The sequence below is a fragment of the Ranitomeya variabilis genome, chromosome 4 (genome assembly GCF_051348905.1).
Source record: "Ranitomeya variabilis isolate aRanVar5 chromosome 4, aRanVar5.hap1, whole genome shotgun sequence".
Classification (NCBI taxonomy): domain Eukaryota; kingdom Metazoa; phylum Chordata; class Amphibia; order Anura; family Dendrobatidae; genus Ranitomeya; species Ranitomeya variabilis.
This window is the reverse complement of record NC_135235.1, coordinates 275091278-275111874: the sequence shown is the minus strand read 5'-3', so window position 1 is coordinate 275111874 and position 20597 is coordinate 275091278. Positions and strand designations below refer to the sequence as shown.

The 20597-nt window shown below is 42.9% G+C and overlaps 1 protein-coding gene across 7 annotated transcripts in view; it reads left to right on the top strand.

The window, feature by feature from the left end:
- Window positions 1-20597, top strand: part of NCAM1 (neural cell adhesion molecule 1) — a 410078-nt gene that overhangs the window by 310957 nt on the left and 78524 nt on the right. For 4 of the 7 annotated variants that reach the window (XM_077249980.1, XM_077249981.1, XM_077249985.1 and 1 more), the window contains exon 9: window positions 4966-4995. The exons of the other annotated variants lie outside the window; for them this stretch is intronic. In XM_077249980.1, the coding sequence (XP_077106095.1) occupies window positions 4966-4995 (30 nt within the window). The remainder of the gene's footprint in view (window positions 1-4965; window positions 4996-20597) is intronic. 7 annotated transcript variants of the gene reach the window in all.

The following is a 20597-nucleotide window of genomic DNA, read 5'->3' as shown; positions in this document are numbered from 1 at the left end:
TTCCAAATGAAATGCAAAATTTACTTTCCTTGTGGAGTGTGTCAATGACTGCCTTCTGGACATCTGTCAGGTCAGCAGTCTTCCCCATGATTGTGAAGCTACTGAAAAAGACTTAAGGGACCTTTTTAAATGCTTAGGATGCCTTTGCAGGTGCATTTTGTTAAGTATTCTGACTTGCTGAGATAATGACTTTTGGGTTTTCATTGGCAGTAAGCCATAATCATCAACATTAACAAATAAAAACTTGAAATAGATCACTCTGTCTGTAACGACTCTATATAATATATGAGTTTCAGTTTTGGTATTGAAGAACTGAAATAACTTTTTGATGATATTCTAATTTTGTGAGAAGCACCTGTATGTATGAGGACTCGCTCAACTCTTCCCTGATGGTAGATGTCGGAAGAAAGCAGAATGGACATGTTGTATTCCACATGTTTGATCCTTTGGTTAGGTAGGAGAAAGGCCACTGGCGAAAGTATAGATGTAGTAAACTACCATTTGTGGGGTGCTCTTCAGTTGTTATAAAATTGGTATCTGGAAGATGTTTGTCTAAATCTTTCATTAAGATAAACCTGCATGCTCAGTCATTCCAAGCTTGCATGTTTATGATGGAGTCTGAAAATTCTCAGAGGAAGAGAACACTAATTGGAAGTGGCCATTTTAAATGTCAATATTAATGGGGTTTTCTGGTTTTGAAAATCCCTCTTTTCCCTTAATGTAGTTTGTAAAAAAAAAAATCAAACTGTGCTTTATTTACCTCACCAGGTCCAGCCAAAGTCTCAGCCACTGCTCCCTATGTCAGTTATTGTCCGCAGCCCTGATGTCACGTTGACAGCTGCAGACGAGCAGGGACAGATGTTTATTGTTGGACCTGGGGAAGTTTAGTAATGCTCAATTTTTTTTTTATTTTTTTTTTACAAATTATAACTGTAAAAGAGGGATTTTCCAAAGCTGGGTAACTGTTTTAATTATATTTGCTGCCTGACGTAGGATATACAACCACTAAACTAGGAGTTCCATTTGCAGACACACATTTCAGGATTTTAGCCCATTCTCAGTGCAAAGCAGGAGAACTTGTTTGGGTAAGAGGCTTTTGACAGGGAGCCTTAGTGGTAAGGAGTAGTGATGAGCGAGTATACTCGTTGCTCGGGTGGTCTCTGAGTATATGTTAGTGTTTGGAGATTTAGTTTTCATCTCCGCAGTTGCATGATTTACGGCTGCTGGACAGCCTGAGTACATGTGGGAATTCCCTAACAAACAGGCATTCCTCACATGTATTCATCCTGTCTAGCAGCCGTAAATCATGCAACTGCGGAGATGAAAACTAAATCTCCGAACACTTACAAATACTCGGAGATCACCTGAGCGTGTTCGGGAAAACCCGAGCAAGGAGTATACTCGCTCATCATTAGTAAGGAGAAGTATAGGCCATGTTTGGGTGCTCTCTGTAACTTGTGTAGCTGACTTCGTTTTCATTTGGTTGAAGTGTGCTGCTTGGGCACGGAAAAGTTTTGCAGCTTCCACTAGTTGGTATTGTGTGATCTCTGTTAATGGGTCATTTGAAAGTTTGGAAATGGGACATAGCTTTGCTAACGAAACAATTAAAATTCCCTGTTCATCTCTGAACTGCCACATTGCTTCACAATGTCAAGCAGAAACCATCCTAAAGGAAAGGATAATGAGCAAGTGCCCAACAGTCCAAAGACTGCCACTCGCTCTATGTCATGACAAAAGCTTCTGTGTTTTAGTCTTAGCTGTTTGGATTTTCTCCAAAAAGTGGCCTTATAAATGTGCCAGCAGTGTCAAATTTCTATTATATTTTGTTTCTTTTTACCTTTATCATAACTGATGAGAGTTCTTGCTTACTAAACTACTTACATAGATTTAACCCAATTTAACTTTAGTTTTAGGCAGTAATGACAATCCATTGCATTTCCTGCATGTAATGTGGAACGATGTGGCATCATTGTGTACATTGAACCTCACTGTGTGCATGTAACCAATAACTGCTTGGGTGTGCATGTTCAAGTGTAAACAGTGTCTCAATAACTCATCATGGGGTGCCATGATATGGATCGTAACTCTGCAGTCTTAACCCGTTCACTGCTGCGTTGTGTAACGGGCTAAGTGAGTCTTCAGTGAAGCAGCAGTACTGACGGTATTTGATATTTTTGGAATATAAAATGGAAATCTGCCTATTGGCATTATCACACTCATCCCAGCAATCCCATTTTTATTTCATTGGGAACTGTACAGCACTCTACTTGGAGCTCTGTATTAAAGCAGACCTTCATTTCCTAAAGTTCTTTGAAAATATTAAACTTTCTTGATTTGACTATTTTTCTGAAAGAGCTTCAATTATATAAAATTAAATAATAATAATAAAAAATCCAATATCCCCCTCCAAAGTCAAAAGGGGCTTTATATTGTGCAAATGCCAATGTCAATAAATCAGTGACCTCCAAGTGTAAGTAGCCTGTCATGGGCATGTCTGTCTATTGTGCTACATGACACTGTAAGTGTATCTAGATAGATACACATAGATAGAGACAGAAAGCGATAGGTAGATAGAGAGCAATAGAGATAGACAGAGAGCTGTTGGTAGTGATTGATAGGTAGATAAGGGTTAGTAAGTGGAGAGCGTTGATCAGAGACAGCAATAGATAGTGAGTGATACAGATATAGCAAAGGTTACCATGACTGACAACACACCATTTAGATAACTTGTCACAGAAGGATAACTCACTTAAAGTGGACCTTTCACATTCTCAAAAATATTAGTTAAATACCTTGTAAAAATCAGTGCGCTCCCCTGATTCCTCCGCCCTTTTCTTTTTTGCGCTGCGTCGCTCCATGGCAGAGATATTCATATTTTTTTCCTCTGGAGCACAGTATGTGAAATCTCTGCTTTGCATTCCTACTGGTCTTTTCTTCAGTCTTCTCTGGGAGGAGTGCACTTCGCCCCTTCTTTCCATATGCTGCCAATCAGAGCTCGGCAGCTGAACCAGCAGACATGCTGCTGAACTGTGGTTGGCAGTGTCCGGGAAGGAGTAGTGAAAGTGCATGCCCCCAAGAGAAGACTCTCAAGAAATTCCCAGTCGGAAGGCAAAGCAGAGATTTCACATAGTGCGCTCCAGAAACAACAAATTTGAATATCTCTGCTATGGAGCAACACATCACACACAAAATGGAAAATAAAACAGCAGAATCAGGGGAGCTCAGTGATTTTTGCAAGGTAGTTAACTTAATTTTTTTGAGCAAGCAACAGATCCTCTTTAAAAGGATTAATATAACATTGCACAAAGCTTTTGGCTAATGTCAAGCCAGTTGTTAAATTACACCTATTTTTTATGCCGGGATATCCCACTGATGTGGTGTTTGAGTCCAAGTAACTTCTGTTAGATTCGTAGGTAGATGGAGAGAGATGGTTAGAGATAGAGAGCAATAAGCACAAACAAAATGATAGAGCAATAAGTGGAAAGGCAATAGATAAGGACTGATGGTTGGAGATAGAGATAGAAATAAGACGAAAAATAGAATAAAGCAAGAGATATAGAGAAAGGGGTAGATTGCAAGCAGTAGCGATAGATTTACAGGTCGAGAGAAATAGTGATAGATAGCATTTCATAGGGATAGGTAGAGAGCAATGAAGAGAGAAATGGAGGAGTAGAAAGAGAACGACAGAGAGGAGCTATAAAGTGATAGATAGCGATAGGTAGAAAGGGATAGTTAGATAGAGAGTGCTAGAAATAGAGAGTGACGGTTAGATATAGAGCAGTTGGTAGACGTAGAACAATAGGAATAGACAGTGATAGGGGATAGGAAGTGATAAATAGCGAGGGATAGAGATTGATGGCATTAGGCATAAAATGACAGAGTGATAGGTAGATATGGATGGTTTACGATGCAGATCATTAGAGAGCGATAGGTAGATAGTAACTGATGGCAGAAATAGAGCTAGAAGGTTAGATATAGAGCAGTAGGTAGAAATAGAACCATAGAAATAGACAGTGAGCGATAGATAATAGGTAGATAGAGGGCAATAGAGAAAGATATCAATAGATATACAGGGGGTAGGTAGAGAGGAAAGGTGTACTGTAGAGATCAGTAGTGATAGGTAGGTACAGAGTGATGGTTAGAGATAGAGTGATAAATATAGATAGCAGTGAAGATAAATATGGAGCAATAGAGAGTGATGGGTAGATAGATGCTGACAGATGGACCATTGATTAGCTGGTCGTTTCCTATTAATAAATTGATTATCCAAGTTATATATCTGCCAAAATGGAGCATTCAGTGGTGGTAGAGGCCATCTCCATAGCAGCAGAACACCTCATGATCACCTTCCTTTCAGGGCTAGTCAGGAGGCACTCTTGACCTGAGAAGCTCTCTAGCAAGGAGGCACTCTGGCAGGAGAAAATCTCTAGTTGGGAGGCACTCTGACCGGTGAAGCTCTCTAGCAAGGAGGCACTCTGACCGGTGAAGCTCTCTAGCAAGGAGGCACTCTGACCGGAGAAGCTCTCTAGCAAGGAGGCACTTTGACCGGAGAAGCTCTCTAGTAAAGAGCACTTAGTTTACAATTGCCGTATTAATACTTCACAGTACTGCTCCTTCTATTGTAAACATGATAAAATGGTGTTCTTCATTCATGTGAGATTTACTATTTGTTTTGTTGAGAAAATGTGCCATAACCTTTAACCAGTCTTTGGCATTTTGAGGGGGTCCTCCATAAACTGCCTAACATATCCCAGCATGCCCTATGTTGTTTACAATTGACGTGACATGCTGGAATTGTGGTACGCTGCCCAGTGGAGGGTCCCCGGTTGCAGAAGACTCACCTATGTAACTGCATGCGCTGCACGGACAGCTGTCTATAGCATAACTCAGCACATACGATAACCACAAAAAATGTTTTATTGCTTTCTGTGTTTGTTGTGTTTTTTTTATATCTGTTCTCTCCAGGCTTCGTGGACTCGGCCCCAGAAACAAGAGGTATAAAACCAATTAGCTGTGAAATGCTATACTCAGAGAACGAGATGCCTAACCCTTAGTTGTGCTCCAGAACCACACCGCCTAACGTGACCCATGTCCATAGCAGTTACAGGATAGTTGTAGACATCCCGTAGAGAATATTATATACATTAACACTCAAACAAGCTTGGTTGGTTTCACAAGTTTAAAGAAAAAACTTCCAACAAACTTCTACTAAATCCCATCAATACATTTAGAGGTGGTGAATTATAGAATGTGAGGAATTCCATAAACTCACTATAATCTAATTCATATCGTCCGAAGTTCATTTAGGAGAACACACGTTTCTAGTAGGCTAGATACTTTTAGGATCTTCATTTATCATTAGATTTGATCTCACATTGGCTAGAGTGATATAGGATAACCGATGATGTAGGATGGCCGGTGATATAGGATGGCCAGTGATGTAGGCTAGCTGGTGGTGTAGGCTAGCCGGTGTTGTAGGCTAGCCAATGATATAGGATGACCGATATAGACTGGCCGGTGATATAGCATGGCCTGTGATGTAGTCTAGCCAATGATATAGGATGACCGATGATATAGGCTGGCCGGTGATGTAGGATGGCCGGTGATGTAAGATGGCCGATGATATACTCTGGCCAGTGATGTAAGATGGCCGATGATGTAGGATGGCCAGTGATGTAGGATGGTCGATGATGTAGGATGGCCAGTGATGTAGGATGGCCGGTGATGTAGGCTAGCCGATGATAAAGGATGACCAATGATATAGGCTGGCCGGTGATGTAGGCTAGCCGGTGATGTAGGCTGGCCGGTGATGTAAGATGGCCGATGATGTAGGATGGCCGGTGATGTAAGCTAGCCAGTGATGTAGGATGGCCGCTGATGAAGGATAGCCATGCTCATTTACTTAGTGTTACTTTCCGTTTGGATGACAATTTTCCATACTGAGCAATGCAGATGTTAAGCTAGGGCAATCATTTTTGGGGAGTGAAATGGTTTTTCCATTAGAAAATGTCCTGTTTTTCCATGCGTATCCACATTTTTATATTTTAGGACAGTCTGTAAAACCATATGTTTAAAGGGAATTTGTTTATTACCTCACCTGACAGCATCATTTTTAAGCATTTTAAACACATGATATGTGCATCTAAAGGGAGTCGGTCAGCAGAAAATAACTGTTCAAATCAAGCACAAGCCCTTGGCGTGGTCAAACCGTTCAATGCACCTTCCCACCTACTTGTTTTCCGTCTATCTCCGTCCTTATCTGGCTCCTGTCATTCACAGAAAAGCAGGGAAAAAACAATGAGGGGTTCACCCAGTGCCTGTGCAGTTGTTTTCTGCTGACAGACTCCTTAGATGTAAAAAAAAACCTCCCACCAAAGCTATCCACAATGTGCTTCCTTTAGTGACACGGTATAGAGGTTAGGATGCTCTTTATATGTTTCCTTTAATCTTGCTGCCATTTTCTCGTATAAGGAATGAAATATTTTGGAACAAAAAAGTTCCTCCATGCACATTAGCAAAGCGGTCACCATAAAATAAACCATAATGAACGTGTCTCCTTATCAGAACCCGCACTTGTCTTCCAGATTTCTGATGATTGCACGTTAGGGCCAAATTTACAAAGGTGCGGGATCACAGGAAACACTTTTACTTCTATGTGAATGTAAAACTTCTTGACAAATGCAGAGAGTGAGGCTGTATAGACGGAGAGCAGATTTATGAAATCTTGTGGCTGGAAAATGGCAAGTAATGTTATGATCGGGCTACATGAAGACATGACCTGTTTGGATGCACCCCATCTCATCTTCTGGGCCCCACTGCTTATTGGTCCCACCATATCATGCCAGTGTATCATATCATATCATCAAAATCCTTTATCGTCCTGGATACTTGAGGTCATTTTCTCGGCTATAGTACGGCACTCTTCAATTCTGGATTGGGAGACTGCCCGTTTTGGTGAGCCTCTTATTTAAATGGAGATGCACTAAAAGTCCATATGAGAAAATGGTGTTGTTTGTTGTTGCTTTTCCTACAAGATAATTACGTAGGCTCTGCAGAAAAAAAAGCACTTGAACTGTTCAGCTTCTTCTCTAGTTCCCTCCCTGTCAGTACCTGCCGATGAATGAGGCAAATCTCTATAGCCTTGTTGGGAGAGTGGCTTTGGCTGTGTCTCTCAAAGGGTTTTTACATAATACTATCTCAATAGTACAAATTATCAGTAGGGGTCTGACTGCTGGGATCCCCACCAGTCCAGAGAAGGTGGCCACGTCCAAATGGTGCCAAAGTTGGGCATGTGCCGACTGCAGAGCTTGGCTATGTCCAGCAGTCCCATATAGAATGAATGGAGTGGAGGTGCACATGCTTGTCTTTTGCTGAATTCAGAAGGGGCTTTTCAGAGCCTCATTCTTGGGATCAAGTGGGGTCCTACCAGTGGACCCCCAGTAATCAATAAGTTATCCTTTATATTACTTATAGCGTATAATTTATTTTCTTTAAAGGTGGGCATGCACTATAGACTACTATCGGCCAATTCCTCCTGATCTCCCGGACATATGTACACTCAGCTTAGTTGAGGGTTCATTGTGTTTACAAGAGCAAAATGAGACATAATATACAACAACATCAAATGTCAGGGAGAAGCTAAGTTGGGACCCCCATACACATCAGATGGTACATGGGTCTGGCCAACAAAAGTAGAGCGCATGGTCACTTTTAGTCTTTAACGCCGTGGTCATTATCGAGATAAGACCTCTTGATGAGCTCGGACACGGAGCATCTACTTTACATTGTGCAGTTCTTCTTTAAAACCTCCTGGAAAAGTGGAAGTAAATTGATTGCACAGTATTACCATTCTCTATATTTCAAAAAAGTGTCTTCATATTCTGCAAGAGAGCCTGTACACTACTTATGGTTGTACCTGCATTTTTTAGCAGTGCATCAAGTACCGGTGAGGCAGATGGTAATTTTTGGAAAACAACGGTATGTTGTGTAACTTTCTTACAGTTCCTGGGCACAAGGCACAAACCACTACCTTCCTAATAACATTTCATATGTGCTGGCAGGGACATACCCAATTGACAATAAGAAACGGGAAGTCCTAGTTTTTTCCCAGGAGTAATAACAGGGGGAAGGCACAATGCAGATCTCTAAGGGTATGTGTCCACCTTCAGGATGGTCGGCGGTTTGGACGGAGCAGCAAACCCGCTCCGCCTTAAGCTCCGCCCCCTTCTGTGACGCGATGATGCCGGATGTGTTCATTGCACACATCCGGCATCATCGCACCCCACACATAGGGCCCTGTGATTTACCTTGCAGCGGTGCCGCAAGGTAAACGGACATGCTGCGATCTTAAAAGACGCGCAGCATGTCCGGAATCGCAGGGCCGCCGGGTGCGTGTTACCACGCATAGTGGAGATGGGATTTGATAAAATCCCCTCCACTATGCTGTAACATCTGGACGCTGCGTGTTTGACGCTGCAGCTCTGCGCAGCGTCAAACACGAAGTGTTTCCTGAACGTGGAAACATACCCTTAAGTCCAGATACCCTGTAGAGCTGTGTGGTGCGAGACAGCATAAAGGGTTAACAGAAGACATCCAGGAGGAGCTGTTCACATTTGCACATAGTGGATGATAAGAAGCTTTTAATAAATATTGAACCTTTTAAAAATAGATTGACTTCATAAACCGCGGCCCGGTTATAGTACGGCACACACATAAAAACCTCCCTCCATCTTGTCAGCTTTATGATTTTTTAAACAGGTTTGTTCAGCTTCCATAATTCATGGTCCTCACCAGGACATTTACGAGACTTTCTGTATTATTGAAGTGTCCATTGTTCTCTGTGTTTTTTTTTCGCTTTTCCTTTCATGTAGCCATTCCGGGTATATATACTCCGCATGTAAAATTCCAAAATGTTTTTTCTTTTCCCATATTCCAAATTCACTTCTGGATCTGCTGTACCATAAATTATAATATCACCTTAGGCTTGGGGCAATGTAGCAAAATACTATTGAGTTCTCCATACCTGCATGCCCATGGCAAATATTAGTGGGCAAGGCGCTATGTTCCATCAAACACTACCGGTGCCGATCTACCCCTTAGACTCCAAGACAAACAAACCCCCGTGTCCCCATCACATGTTGTATCCGTACAGAACACCACAGGGCAGCATACAGTTATAAACAATGTAGATGCAGCAGCTGTCAACAGGTGAGGCAATAGGAAAGAGTGCCAACTCTTATTTGTACAGCACACCGCTCATTGAAAATGATTAAAGACGACAGCGCTGCGCAAATAGTATAGGAAACTATGGTGCAGTATCCTATTAATGTGCAAATAGCAAACAGGGTCTCCATCAATCCTAGAAGTCAATATTGACCCTTTAAAGAGCCTTGCCACGTGGCTTAGGATATCAATCCAAACCAAAGTCTTCTCCAAAAGGAAAACACTTTCATTTGTAGACAGCTGTTTCGGGGTTCTTGCTTCCCATCAGTGCAAACTAGGAGTCTGGTTATTGAAAAACCTTTAACGAAGGGTCTATGGACTAACATCTCTCCATCATCGAAGCGCCAATCTGGCATAGGGAAACCTATAGGCAATGCAATCCTCACTGAGAAACATTGTGAAATTTGCGAAAATTATGTAAATTTCCTGAACCCTGAAACAGTCGTCAGCAAATGGAGATCTTTTCCCCTGGGAGAAGATTCTGATATATCTTAATATTGTGGATTTTGGCTAGAGAGACTGTTTCCATTGACGGCAATATATGCGTAGTAGCTGCCAGTGTTTTATATTTTACCATTAGAGATATCCATTACCAATTTTTTTCCCATAGTTATTTACATCTTCCTTACATTATAACTTAATATTTCCTCTGAATTTGACAACTGTAGTAAACTTTTTTTTTTTACTAATGTCTCTATTTGGCTCCCTTTTTTTAGTGCTTTTAATGATAATATTTTGGTCTAAAAAATATATATACTTTTTTTTTTTTTAATTGTTACATAAAAGGGATTAAGGCATTTTAGCTCACAGTGTGTTATTATCACAAGTAAGATATAATATAAAATATTTGTTTAAGTCACTGACTAAGCTTGCACCAACCCAGCTTGTTTCTCCTTATGATAGACTGTAACCGATTGCTACAAACTAGAATCTAATTGCTGCTCAATTCTAATATCCTGTATGTATCGACAAAATAAAAACATCATCAGCTCACCGGTATAAAGAACTCCGTGGATAGGGGTGCGGTGCAAGGACAATTTCAGGCCAGTTCCTGGGCAATGAGACTCATGGAAGGGTGAGGAAATAATCCAGCAACCGTTGAAAAAGTAAAAAACATATATAAATTTAATATTAAAACATCATATTTGTTAGGTGCATTAAAAATCAGGGATAAAAATAAAACCAGATGAAGAGAAGAAAAGAAAAGACACCGGGGCAACTCGTTTGATGTGGTCCTTATAAAATAATGGCTTTGTAAATTTTGTTGGAAAAATGAGAACTCGCTGGTCACCTCTTAAACCTTATAACTTCCTAACAATAAAAAATTATGTTTCAAAAATTGTTCTTCTGTAATGTAGACATGTGGAAAATGTTATTGATCATCCATTTTGTGGGACATAATTCTGATTTAAGGGGACAAAAATTAAAAGTTTGAAAATGACTACGTTTTTGCCAAAATTCCAATATTTTCACAAATAAACGCAAGACGTATCGAACAAATTTTACCACTATCATGAAGTACAATATGTCACGAGTAGTGTTGAGCGATACCGTCCGATACTTGAAAGTATCGGTATCGGAAAGTATCGGCCGATACCGGCAAAGTATCGGATCCAATCCGATACCGATACCCGATACCAATACAAGTCAATGGGACTCAAGTATCGGACGGTATCCCTGATGGTTCCCAGGGTCTGAAGGAGAGGAAACTCTCCTTCAGGCCCTGGGATCCATATTAATGTGTAAAAGAAAGAATTAAAATAAAAAATATTGCTATACTCACCTCACCGAGGGAAGCGGCAGCGTTCTTTGTTTAAAATTTGCGCGTTTACTTCCTTACGTGAAGTCCCGGCTTGTGATTGGTCGCGTGCCGCCCATGTGGCGGCGACGCAACCAATCACAGCAAGCCGTGACGTAATTTCAGGTCCTTCAGTATTTTAAAATTACGTTCCGGCTTTGTGATTGGCCGCGTCGCTGTCACATGGGCGACGCGACCAATCACAAGCCGTGACGTCACGGGAGGCTGGACACGCGCGCATTTTAAAATGCGCGCGTGTCCAGCCTCCCGTGACGTCCCGGCTTGTGATTGGTCGCGTGCCGCCCATGTGGCGGCGACGCAACCAATCACAGCAAGCCGTGACGTAATTTCAGGTCATTCAGTATTTTAAAATTACGTTCCGGCTTTGTGATTGGCCGCGTCGCGGTCACATGGGCGACGCAACCAATCACAAGCCGGGACGTCACGGGAGGCTGGACACGCGCGCATTTTAAAATGCGCGCGTGTCCAGCCTCCCGGCTTGTGATTGGTTGACCGCGACGCAACCAATCACAAGCCGGGACGTCACGGGAGGCTGGACACGCGCGCATTTTAAAATGCGCGCGTGTCCAGCCTCCCGGCTTGTGATTGGTTGACCGCGACGCAACCAATCACAAGCCGGGACGTCACGGGAGGCTGGACACGCGCGCATTTTAAAATTTTAAAATGCGCGCGTGTCCAGCCTCCCGTGACGTCCCGGCTTGTGATTGGTTGCGTCGCGGTCAACCAATCACAAGCCGGGAGGTTGGACACGCGCGCATTTTAAAATGCGCGCGTGTCCAGCCTCCCGTGACGTCCCGGCTTGTGATTGGTTGCGTCGCGGTCAACCAATCACAAGCCGGGAGGCTGGACACGCGCGCATTTTAAAATGCGCGCGTGTCCAGCCTCCCGTGACGTCCCGGCTTGTGATTGGTTGCATCGCGGTCAACCAATCACAAGCCGGGAGGCTGGACACGCGCGCATTTTAAAATGCGCGCGTGTCCAGCCTCCCGTGACGTCCCGGCTTGTGATTGGTTGCGTCGCCCATGTGACCGCGACGCGGCCAATCACAAAGCCGGAACGTAATTTTAAAATACTGAATGACCTGAAATTACGTCACGGCTTGCTGTGATTGGTTGCGTCGCCGCCACATGGGCGGCGCGCGACCAATCACAAGCCGGGACTTCACGTAAGGAGTAAACGCGCAAATTTTAAACAAAGAACGCTGCCGCTTCCCTCGGTAAGGTGCAGGCTGCGTCGGAGAGGTGAGTATAGTAATATTTTTTATTTTAATTCTCTCTTTTACACATTTTTACATTAATGTTGTTTCGATACCGATACCCGATACCACAAAAGTATCGGATCTCGGTATCGGAATTCCGATACCCGCAAGTATCGGCCGATACCCGATACTTGCGGTATCGGAATGCTCAACACTAGTCACGAGAGAATATTCTCAGAATCACTATGATCCGTTCAAGCGTTCCAGACTTGCAGTATTACCTCATAAAGTGACATTGGTCAGAATTGAGAAAAATTGGCCTGGTCAGGAAGGTGAAAACAGGTTTTGAGGTTAAACATGAAGCCTACTGGATCTTAAAAATAGACACCAGATCTCTGAATGGCCCTAATTTTAACACTGACCATCCTTATGTGGTTTTAATTTTATTTATGCAATTTAAATTTTTCTGGATTGTTTGCACATCCTTCCATGATCCTGTATTTAACTCCAGTCTTACAGGGGTCATTCGGGACTATGATATTGATGACCTATCCTTCAATGGGAGCTTGACTGTAGCTGCAGTACTCAAGAATGGCCACTGCATAGAGCAGTGCTCTTTTAGCGTCGTATTGGACGTCAATCGTGCTGATATTGATGACCCTGTCCTAAGGGTTCGTCATCAATATTGTAGTCCTGGACAACCCCCATACACTTTAGAAAAAAAGTAGTCATATTCTAGCAGGAGCAGTCGAGCATGTAATGGTTATGGGCCCTTTTTGAATCCCCTAAGGAAGTGGTCCCCAACCTTTCTGACCTTGAGAACCACATTCACCTCTGCAAGAGGTTCGCGAGCCACATCCAGCTCATGCTCCCCTCACAATAGTGGCCACTAAAGACTCCAGTACGGGTATAATGATAACCAAAGCTTTTCCACACAAATCACCCCGAAGAGGAATACCAAGATCCAGGGGTTCCCACCACACCCCACCACATTTAGCATTCTCCCATCACGCACTCCCAACAGTCACATCCAACTTCAAGCACCTCCTCTGACCGGTAGTATCATCCTGTCTCTAGGGTACCATACTTAAATTATCTCTAAACCCCCAAGACAAGTAGACGTGTACCCAGATCTGCTGTTCTGTGCAGGGCTACTCACAAAGTTCACCATTTTGAGATGTGCTCTTCATACCAGTTTACTAAATCTGGAGCTAATACACCAAGCTGGCAGACAGCCACGAGCCACAATTCATGAGACCGTGAGCCACAGGTCGGGGACCCCTGCCCTAAGGCTTCTTTTACATTTACCGGGTTTTTTGCGGCCCGTTATTGCTGGCCTTTCTTGCGAGCCATATCGCTGTTTTCAGGTTCCCAATACTATAGCAAAAGTATAGGGCAAAAACGGCGGTCCACAAAACCAGAAGTCACGGAGCACCCCAAAAACAACCTTCCATTGTTTTTGCTGCCCCATTGATTTATAATGGGGGCCCATGTCCGTAAGCCTTGAAATATATCGAGCAAGCTTGATATTTTTTCACGGCCATAAATATTGCCCTTACGGCGTACGATGCTCCTACAAATTTTTGCAGCCCGTTTTTGCATTGGGGCCACAAAGATGGGCCGAAAAAACACGGCAAGTGTAAAACCAGCCTAAAAGATAATCTTCTGAGAGAGAAGGTTCAGACATGTTGAATTTTAACATGTCCGATTGTTCTTGTCTTCTGGGAGATAAGCTGCAGCCAGAGGTGTTTGAAAGCAGCTTACTCCACTCTCCACATCTATATATATAATTGTCTAAAGGTACCTTCACACTAAGCGACTTTACAACGATATCGCTAGCGATCCGTGACGTTGCAGCGTCCTGGATAGCGATATCGTTGTGTTTGACAGGCAGCAGCGATCAGGATCCCGCTGTGAGATCGCTGGTCGTTGCTGAAAGTCCAGAACTTTATTTCGTCGCTGGATCTCCCGCTGACATCGCTGGATCGGTGTGTGTGACACCGATCCAGCGATGTCTTCACTGGTAAACAGGGTAAACATCGGGTTACTAAGCGCAGGGCCGCGCTTAGTAACCTGATGTTTACCCTGGTTACCAGTGTAAGGCCCCATACACACGTTCAGGAATTGATGCAGAAAATTCCTGGGAAAATCCTGACATTTCTGCCGGTTTTCTGCATGAAAACCGCATGCGTTTTTTAATGCGTTTTTTGCGCGTTTTTGACGCGGTTTTTCCCAAACATTTCCCAATGCATTAGACAGTGGAAAAACCGCGAAAAAACCGCAAAATTAATGAGCATGTCCGGATTTTTACCGCAATGCGTTTTTCATGCGGAAAAACGCACATCATGTGCACAGAAATTGCAGATTTCATTAAAAATGATAGGATGCTTAATGTATGCAGATTATTTGCGGTTTTATAGCGTTTTTATAGCGCAAAAACGCTAAAAAACCGCAAATAATCTGCACTGTGTGAATATAGCCTAAATGTAAAAAAAAAAACATACATTCCGGTGCCCGGCGTCCGCTTCCCTGCACTCCTCCTGCATCCTGTGTAAGTGCCGGCCGTAAAGCAGAGCGGTGCCGTCACCGCTGTGCTCTGTGGGAGATGCCGGAGATGTTCGGCGCTGACACAGGATGCAGGAGGAGTGCAGGGAAGCGGACGCCGGGCACCGGAATGTGAGTATGTGGTTTGTTTTTTTTACATTTACACTTGTAACCAGGGTAAACATCGGGTTACTAAGCGCGGCCCTGCGCTTAGTAACCCGATGTTTACCCTGGTTACCCGGGGACTTCGGCATCGTTGGTCGCTGGAGAGCTGTCTGTGTGACAGCTCTCCAGCGACCACACAATGACTAAACAGCGACGCTGCAGCGATCGCCATCGTTGTCTGTATCGCTGCAGCGTCGCTTAGTGTGAAGGTACCTTTAGGGTTTAATTGTCTGTCTGTCCTGGAAATCCCGTGTCTCTGATTGGTCGAGGCCTGGCGGCCTCGACCAATCAGCGACGGGCATTGTCCTCCACTGCTGTCAAGTGGCGCCATTGTGTTGTCTAAGGGTCTAATTGTCTGTCTGTCTCGGAAATCCCTCGACAGGCACAGTCTGCCGCGAATTCTGGAATCATCATTGTACTCCACTGCTGTCAAGTGTCGCCATTGTGTAGGGTGTGTGCCTGCGTGTCCCTGTATGGGCGGCATCTCCCTGTGTTTCTATCTTAGAATGGGTCGTAAACGAAAATACGCCAATGAGGATGACAGAAAAGCAGCAGCAGCAAGAAAACGACAACATCGGGAACAGGAGACACCACAACAAACTGCGATATACTGCGGGGGCTGTGCTATGTACTACATGGGCAGTGTTATATACTTAGTATATAGGAGGCATGTAGTATATAGCAGACAAATAGTACGTGGCCTGTGCTATATACTATGTGGCTGCTATATACATACATACATATTCTAGAATACCAGATGCGTTAATACAGGCCACGCACTATATATAACACAGCCCACTTACTATATAACACAGCCCACGCAGTATATAGAAGCCACGCAGTATATAACACAGGCCACGCAGTATATAATACAGGGCACATAGTATATAGCACAGCCCACGCAGTATATAACTGCGCTGCCCTCTGCCTGAACAGTCAGTGCGGATAGACGGGACGCTGAGGAGCAGCGACGAGAGGTGAGTATGTGATATTTTGTTTTTATTGCCTCAGCAGCAGCATTACATGTGGCACAATGCTGTATGGAGCGTCTATGGGGCCATTAAGAACTGCATGGAGCATTACATGGGCCATCTATGGGGCCATAACTGCATGGAGCATTATATGGGCCATCTATGGGGCCATATCTGCATGGAGCATTATATGGGCCATCTATGGGGCCATAACTGCATGGAGCATTATATGGGGCATCTATGGGGCCATAACTGCATGGAGCATTATATGGGGCATCTATGGGGCCATAACTGCATGGAGCATTATATGGGGCATCTATGTGGCCATAAAGAACTGCATGGAGCATTATATGGAGCATCTATGGGGCCATAACTGCATGAAGCATTATACTACGTGACTGGGCAAAATACTACGTGACTGGGCAATATTCTACGTGGACATGCAATGTACTGCGTGGGCTGCGCAATGTACTGCGTGGGCTGCGCAATGTACTGCGTGGGCTGCGCAATGTACTACGTGGGCTGTGCAATATACTACGCATACATATTCTAGAATACCCGATGCGTTAGAATCGGGCCACCATCTAGTTAAAAACATAAGCACGGTCAAAAAAACTAAGCATATGTCTGTATGAGGATTATCGGGGGAGAGCTTCTTAAGGATATGTTGTCACATGCGGTGTTGCAGCATTTTTTTTTTCTACACCCAACACCGCAGTGGTGAAAGTAAAAAACACTGCATACAGTATGCATGAGTGTGTCGCATTTTTGCAACGTTTTTACTTGCATTTATCACCTTTTTGTTAGAGTGGGTGAAAAGCGTTGAAAAAAATAGAAACAGAAAATGGGGTCTAACTTATATCCAGACCGTAGACTGGTAAATCACATTCTGGCACACATTTTAGCCTAGGAATGACAAGAGATAGTGATTACTTCACGGGCGGCTATGCAGTCGGTTACTTCACATAAAATGGCTATTTTTGATCATAGCCATTTTGGAAGGTCTTACAGGTAAGTACCGTACATTTTCATAGTGCAACATAAGTGTCCCCTTTAAGCTGTACCCACAGCCTCTACATACTGAAAAGAATACCTCATCCCAGAAGGGGAAAAATAGGTAAATAGACGGTATAACATCCTACTTCAATCACAACGGCAAAATCTGCTAAGGATCCTTTAAGGGAATCTGTCAGCTCTTCCCCCCCCCAAAAAAAAAAAAAATTACATGTTTGTGTAGGTTGTAAGGGAACAAGTGAATCAATGTCTTTATTAAGCAAAAATATTGCTCCATTCTCAGCATAACTCCTCCTCCTTGGCTAAGCGAATGGCAGTCAGCCGCCACTGCTGCAGTATGCCAGTCACCTAGTGGAGGCCGAGTTATGCTGAAAATGGAGCTGAGGCTGCAGAAGTTCTCCTTTCCTCCCTGAGCATTTACAGCCTCATTTGCATATCACTTCTTAACTGGAGCCCTCAACAACAGATTTTGGTTAATAAATGTATAGACCATTTGTGTTTTTATAACCAACAACACAGTTAATCTCTTTTGGGGGGAGAGAGGTTGGATGAGCTGACAGATTACCTTGTCAGAGAAAAATTTCCCAGTATAAGCATATTTAACTGGCCACATCATGGAATGGCAGCCAGAGAGATGAATAAAACATAGTTTTTATTTCATTTTTCTCCTTTCTCCTATCTGTTGCGTAGATATTTTATTATAAAATTTAGGTTAGAATTTATGATGTTATGGATGTTACCAGAGATTCATCTTTGGGGGTGTGCCCTTTTTTCCCCTGCATGACGTTGACCAATCATAACAGGAAGGTTGACAAGAACACGCCCCCCCCAGAAGGTCAGAAGAAAATGCCTTCTCCTTTGAGATATAATGATAGATGGACCTGCCCTCAGCCTTGATATCTGAAGCTACTGTGTAGTGTACAGTAGAGCTGTGGGTGATTGCAAACACCTCCAGCTCTTATCTCACATTAGTCAGCAAAGGGAGTACATCTAAGATGCCTGCCCTATGAGAAGAGAGACTCAGAAGTGTTTGTAATCACACTCAGCTCAGTTCTAGTTCCCTACACTGACTGCTGTGAGATAAAAGCTAGCGGTGTTTGTAATCACATTTAGCTTTGCTCTATACTACACAGTACCTGCATATACCAGGTTTAAAACTTGTGGAAAGTCCATTTTAAGTCCTCTCTTGGATCCTTGCTTGAGTTTAAGATTCGCTTTAAATACTAGTCGATAATAAGATACTTCTTTAAAAGAAGACATCCCCCCCCCCCTTTATCCAGTCCAGATTTCTTACGACAGATTTTCAGTTCCACCATATATTATGCATATTGGCTAGATGGCTGTTTCCCCTATTTTGGTTGGTTGTCATTATTAACATTCACATGTACATTTGAAATTTTTAGTAAGTTGGCACTGGGAATCGTTTGACCTTATGTGCACATTTGGCTAGTACATCGAGAGCTTTCCCACTGTACATTTGATAATTCCATCCTTTCTGTAAGCCGCTGACTTAATGGCCGTTTGCAACATATCCAAACAGTGTATGGCAAAACTCCTTGATTAACATTGGGGTCCATTGGCTCAAAGTAGTAAAAATCTTATAGGGTATGTTTCCTAAAATGTGGCACTAGACCATGTCTCCATACCCAGCCATCTAGCATCTCCATTTTTAAGTATTTTTGCAGAGGTTTACCCTGTATCCAGACTGTAAATCCATTACGTTTTTACATCCAGTTCTTTATTTTCTAATTTTTGCCTTGCTTTTATTATAAGCATGGAGGACACTTTAAGGAAAAAGAACATATGACTTGTCAATTACTCCCCAATTCAGGAGCCCATAAAAATGTAATTTGCAATTGCTTTCCATTTCAGAATGGTTTCAGTACATTAGCTGAAGGTACAATTAGATTAAATTGTTTACAGTCGTTTGCCTGTTGACGGCTCCTTTATAGCATCAGGATGTTGTAATTAGAATTGGTTAGAGGCGAGAAAGGCTGACCGGCCAGAAGCACATAATATCTTTCCACAATCTTAATTAGTGAAGATTGCTGCTGGTTGCATCCTTGGTCGTGCTGTCTTCAAATATTAAAGCTTGTAGTAATACAACTATGATTTCATTTTGATATCGGGGTGAAGTGTTGGCCATTGTAAAATTGGAATTGGCCTCAGTTCATGTCATGTAAGGTATAGTTTTACTTTAGTGTGGCCATCAAATGCTTTTGTATACACCACATCTCCAGAACAGGAGGTCCTTAGAAGTTGAATGTGTAACTGTCGATTCAAAAGAACTTGCAGTAGAATGTCTGTGGTCAGCCTCTAAATCCCTCCTCTCCTTTCCTACTCATGAAATGTATGAGCACCAACTCTCATATATCTCAGTAATGCGAAAATCTGTATTCACTGAAGACAGATTTCACCCCTGAACTGAGAATTTTGAAAGTGAAGATCGGTCCAGGAGGAGAAAAAAAGCAAATTTCCTTGGTAATATGTTACGTATTCGCCGCTAGGTTCAGATAGGGGCGGGACAGGTCTCATGAATTCTTTGGATCTCTGGGGGAACCGTTATTCAGGGCGACCATGCACTGCAGCTTCCTCAGGCACAAGATGGATCCACTTGCTCACACAGATACAATTGATAAGAGTCCTCATGAACATAAACAGTGTAGTTTAATGTCACAGCACATTCAGTACAATTCAAGTCTCTTAAGCACAGGCTTTATAAACAGTACAGCTGCTTCTTAGAGGCACATTGACTAACAGTCTCTTTTGATAGCACAGTTCAGCACAGATCAAGACTCTTCACAAATGCACAGTAGTATTCAGCATTCCTTCCAGCCTAGTGTAATGGAGGAGGGGGGGGGTTGCTGAGGGAGATTATCCCTGTAACTCAACTTCTTCCAGTCCTTATCTTCCTGCTCCTGTTAGACTTCCTCAACTAGCAGTACAGGGGGTTAGTCCAACTTCGCTCTGTAAATGAATCCTGTATCCCTATGGTTCACTTGCCTGAACTTCTGTGAGACAGATCACAGATAAATACCACTCATTCCTTTGGCTGCTGCCAGAACAGTAAACAAGTTTCCCACAATCCCCCTGGGGCTCTGCTAACCACTCCGTATCCTGTGACTGTGTAAACCCCTCTAATTGCTGGATGCTTTTGAAGCAACAGCAGTTAGAACTATTTATGCATGTCACAAATATTTATTGCAAAGTTTCAAATTTTTTTCTGTATTATTGATTTCTGGAAATTAATAAATAAAACGGTGGTTACACTTTACAGAAGCCCTCTTTCCATCAAAGTTTTTATCCTCTTAATATTTTGTAGTCATATTATATAGCACTGGCAAAGAGGAAGAACCAGCACCAGGTGATTTCCATAAAAATACAAATTTAGTCTTTTTATTTAATCCATTGCTTGTAAAACGCGTACGGGGGATGTTTGCCCCCTGACATGTAATGACACGTATATTTTTAACTTTTTACAAGCAGTGGATTAAATAAGACTACATTTGTTTTTTTATGGAAATCACCTGGTGCAGGGTTTTCCTCTATGCCTGCATTTACAAGTGGACTCCAGCCACATAGAACCTGTCACCCATGGTCCTGTGATACTCTGGCGAGCACTGAGAAAAGCCTTTTTCCCATGTTGATATATTATGTAGCACTG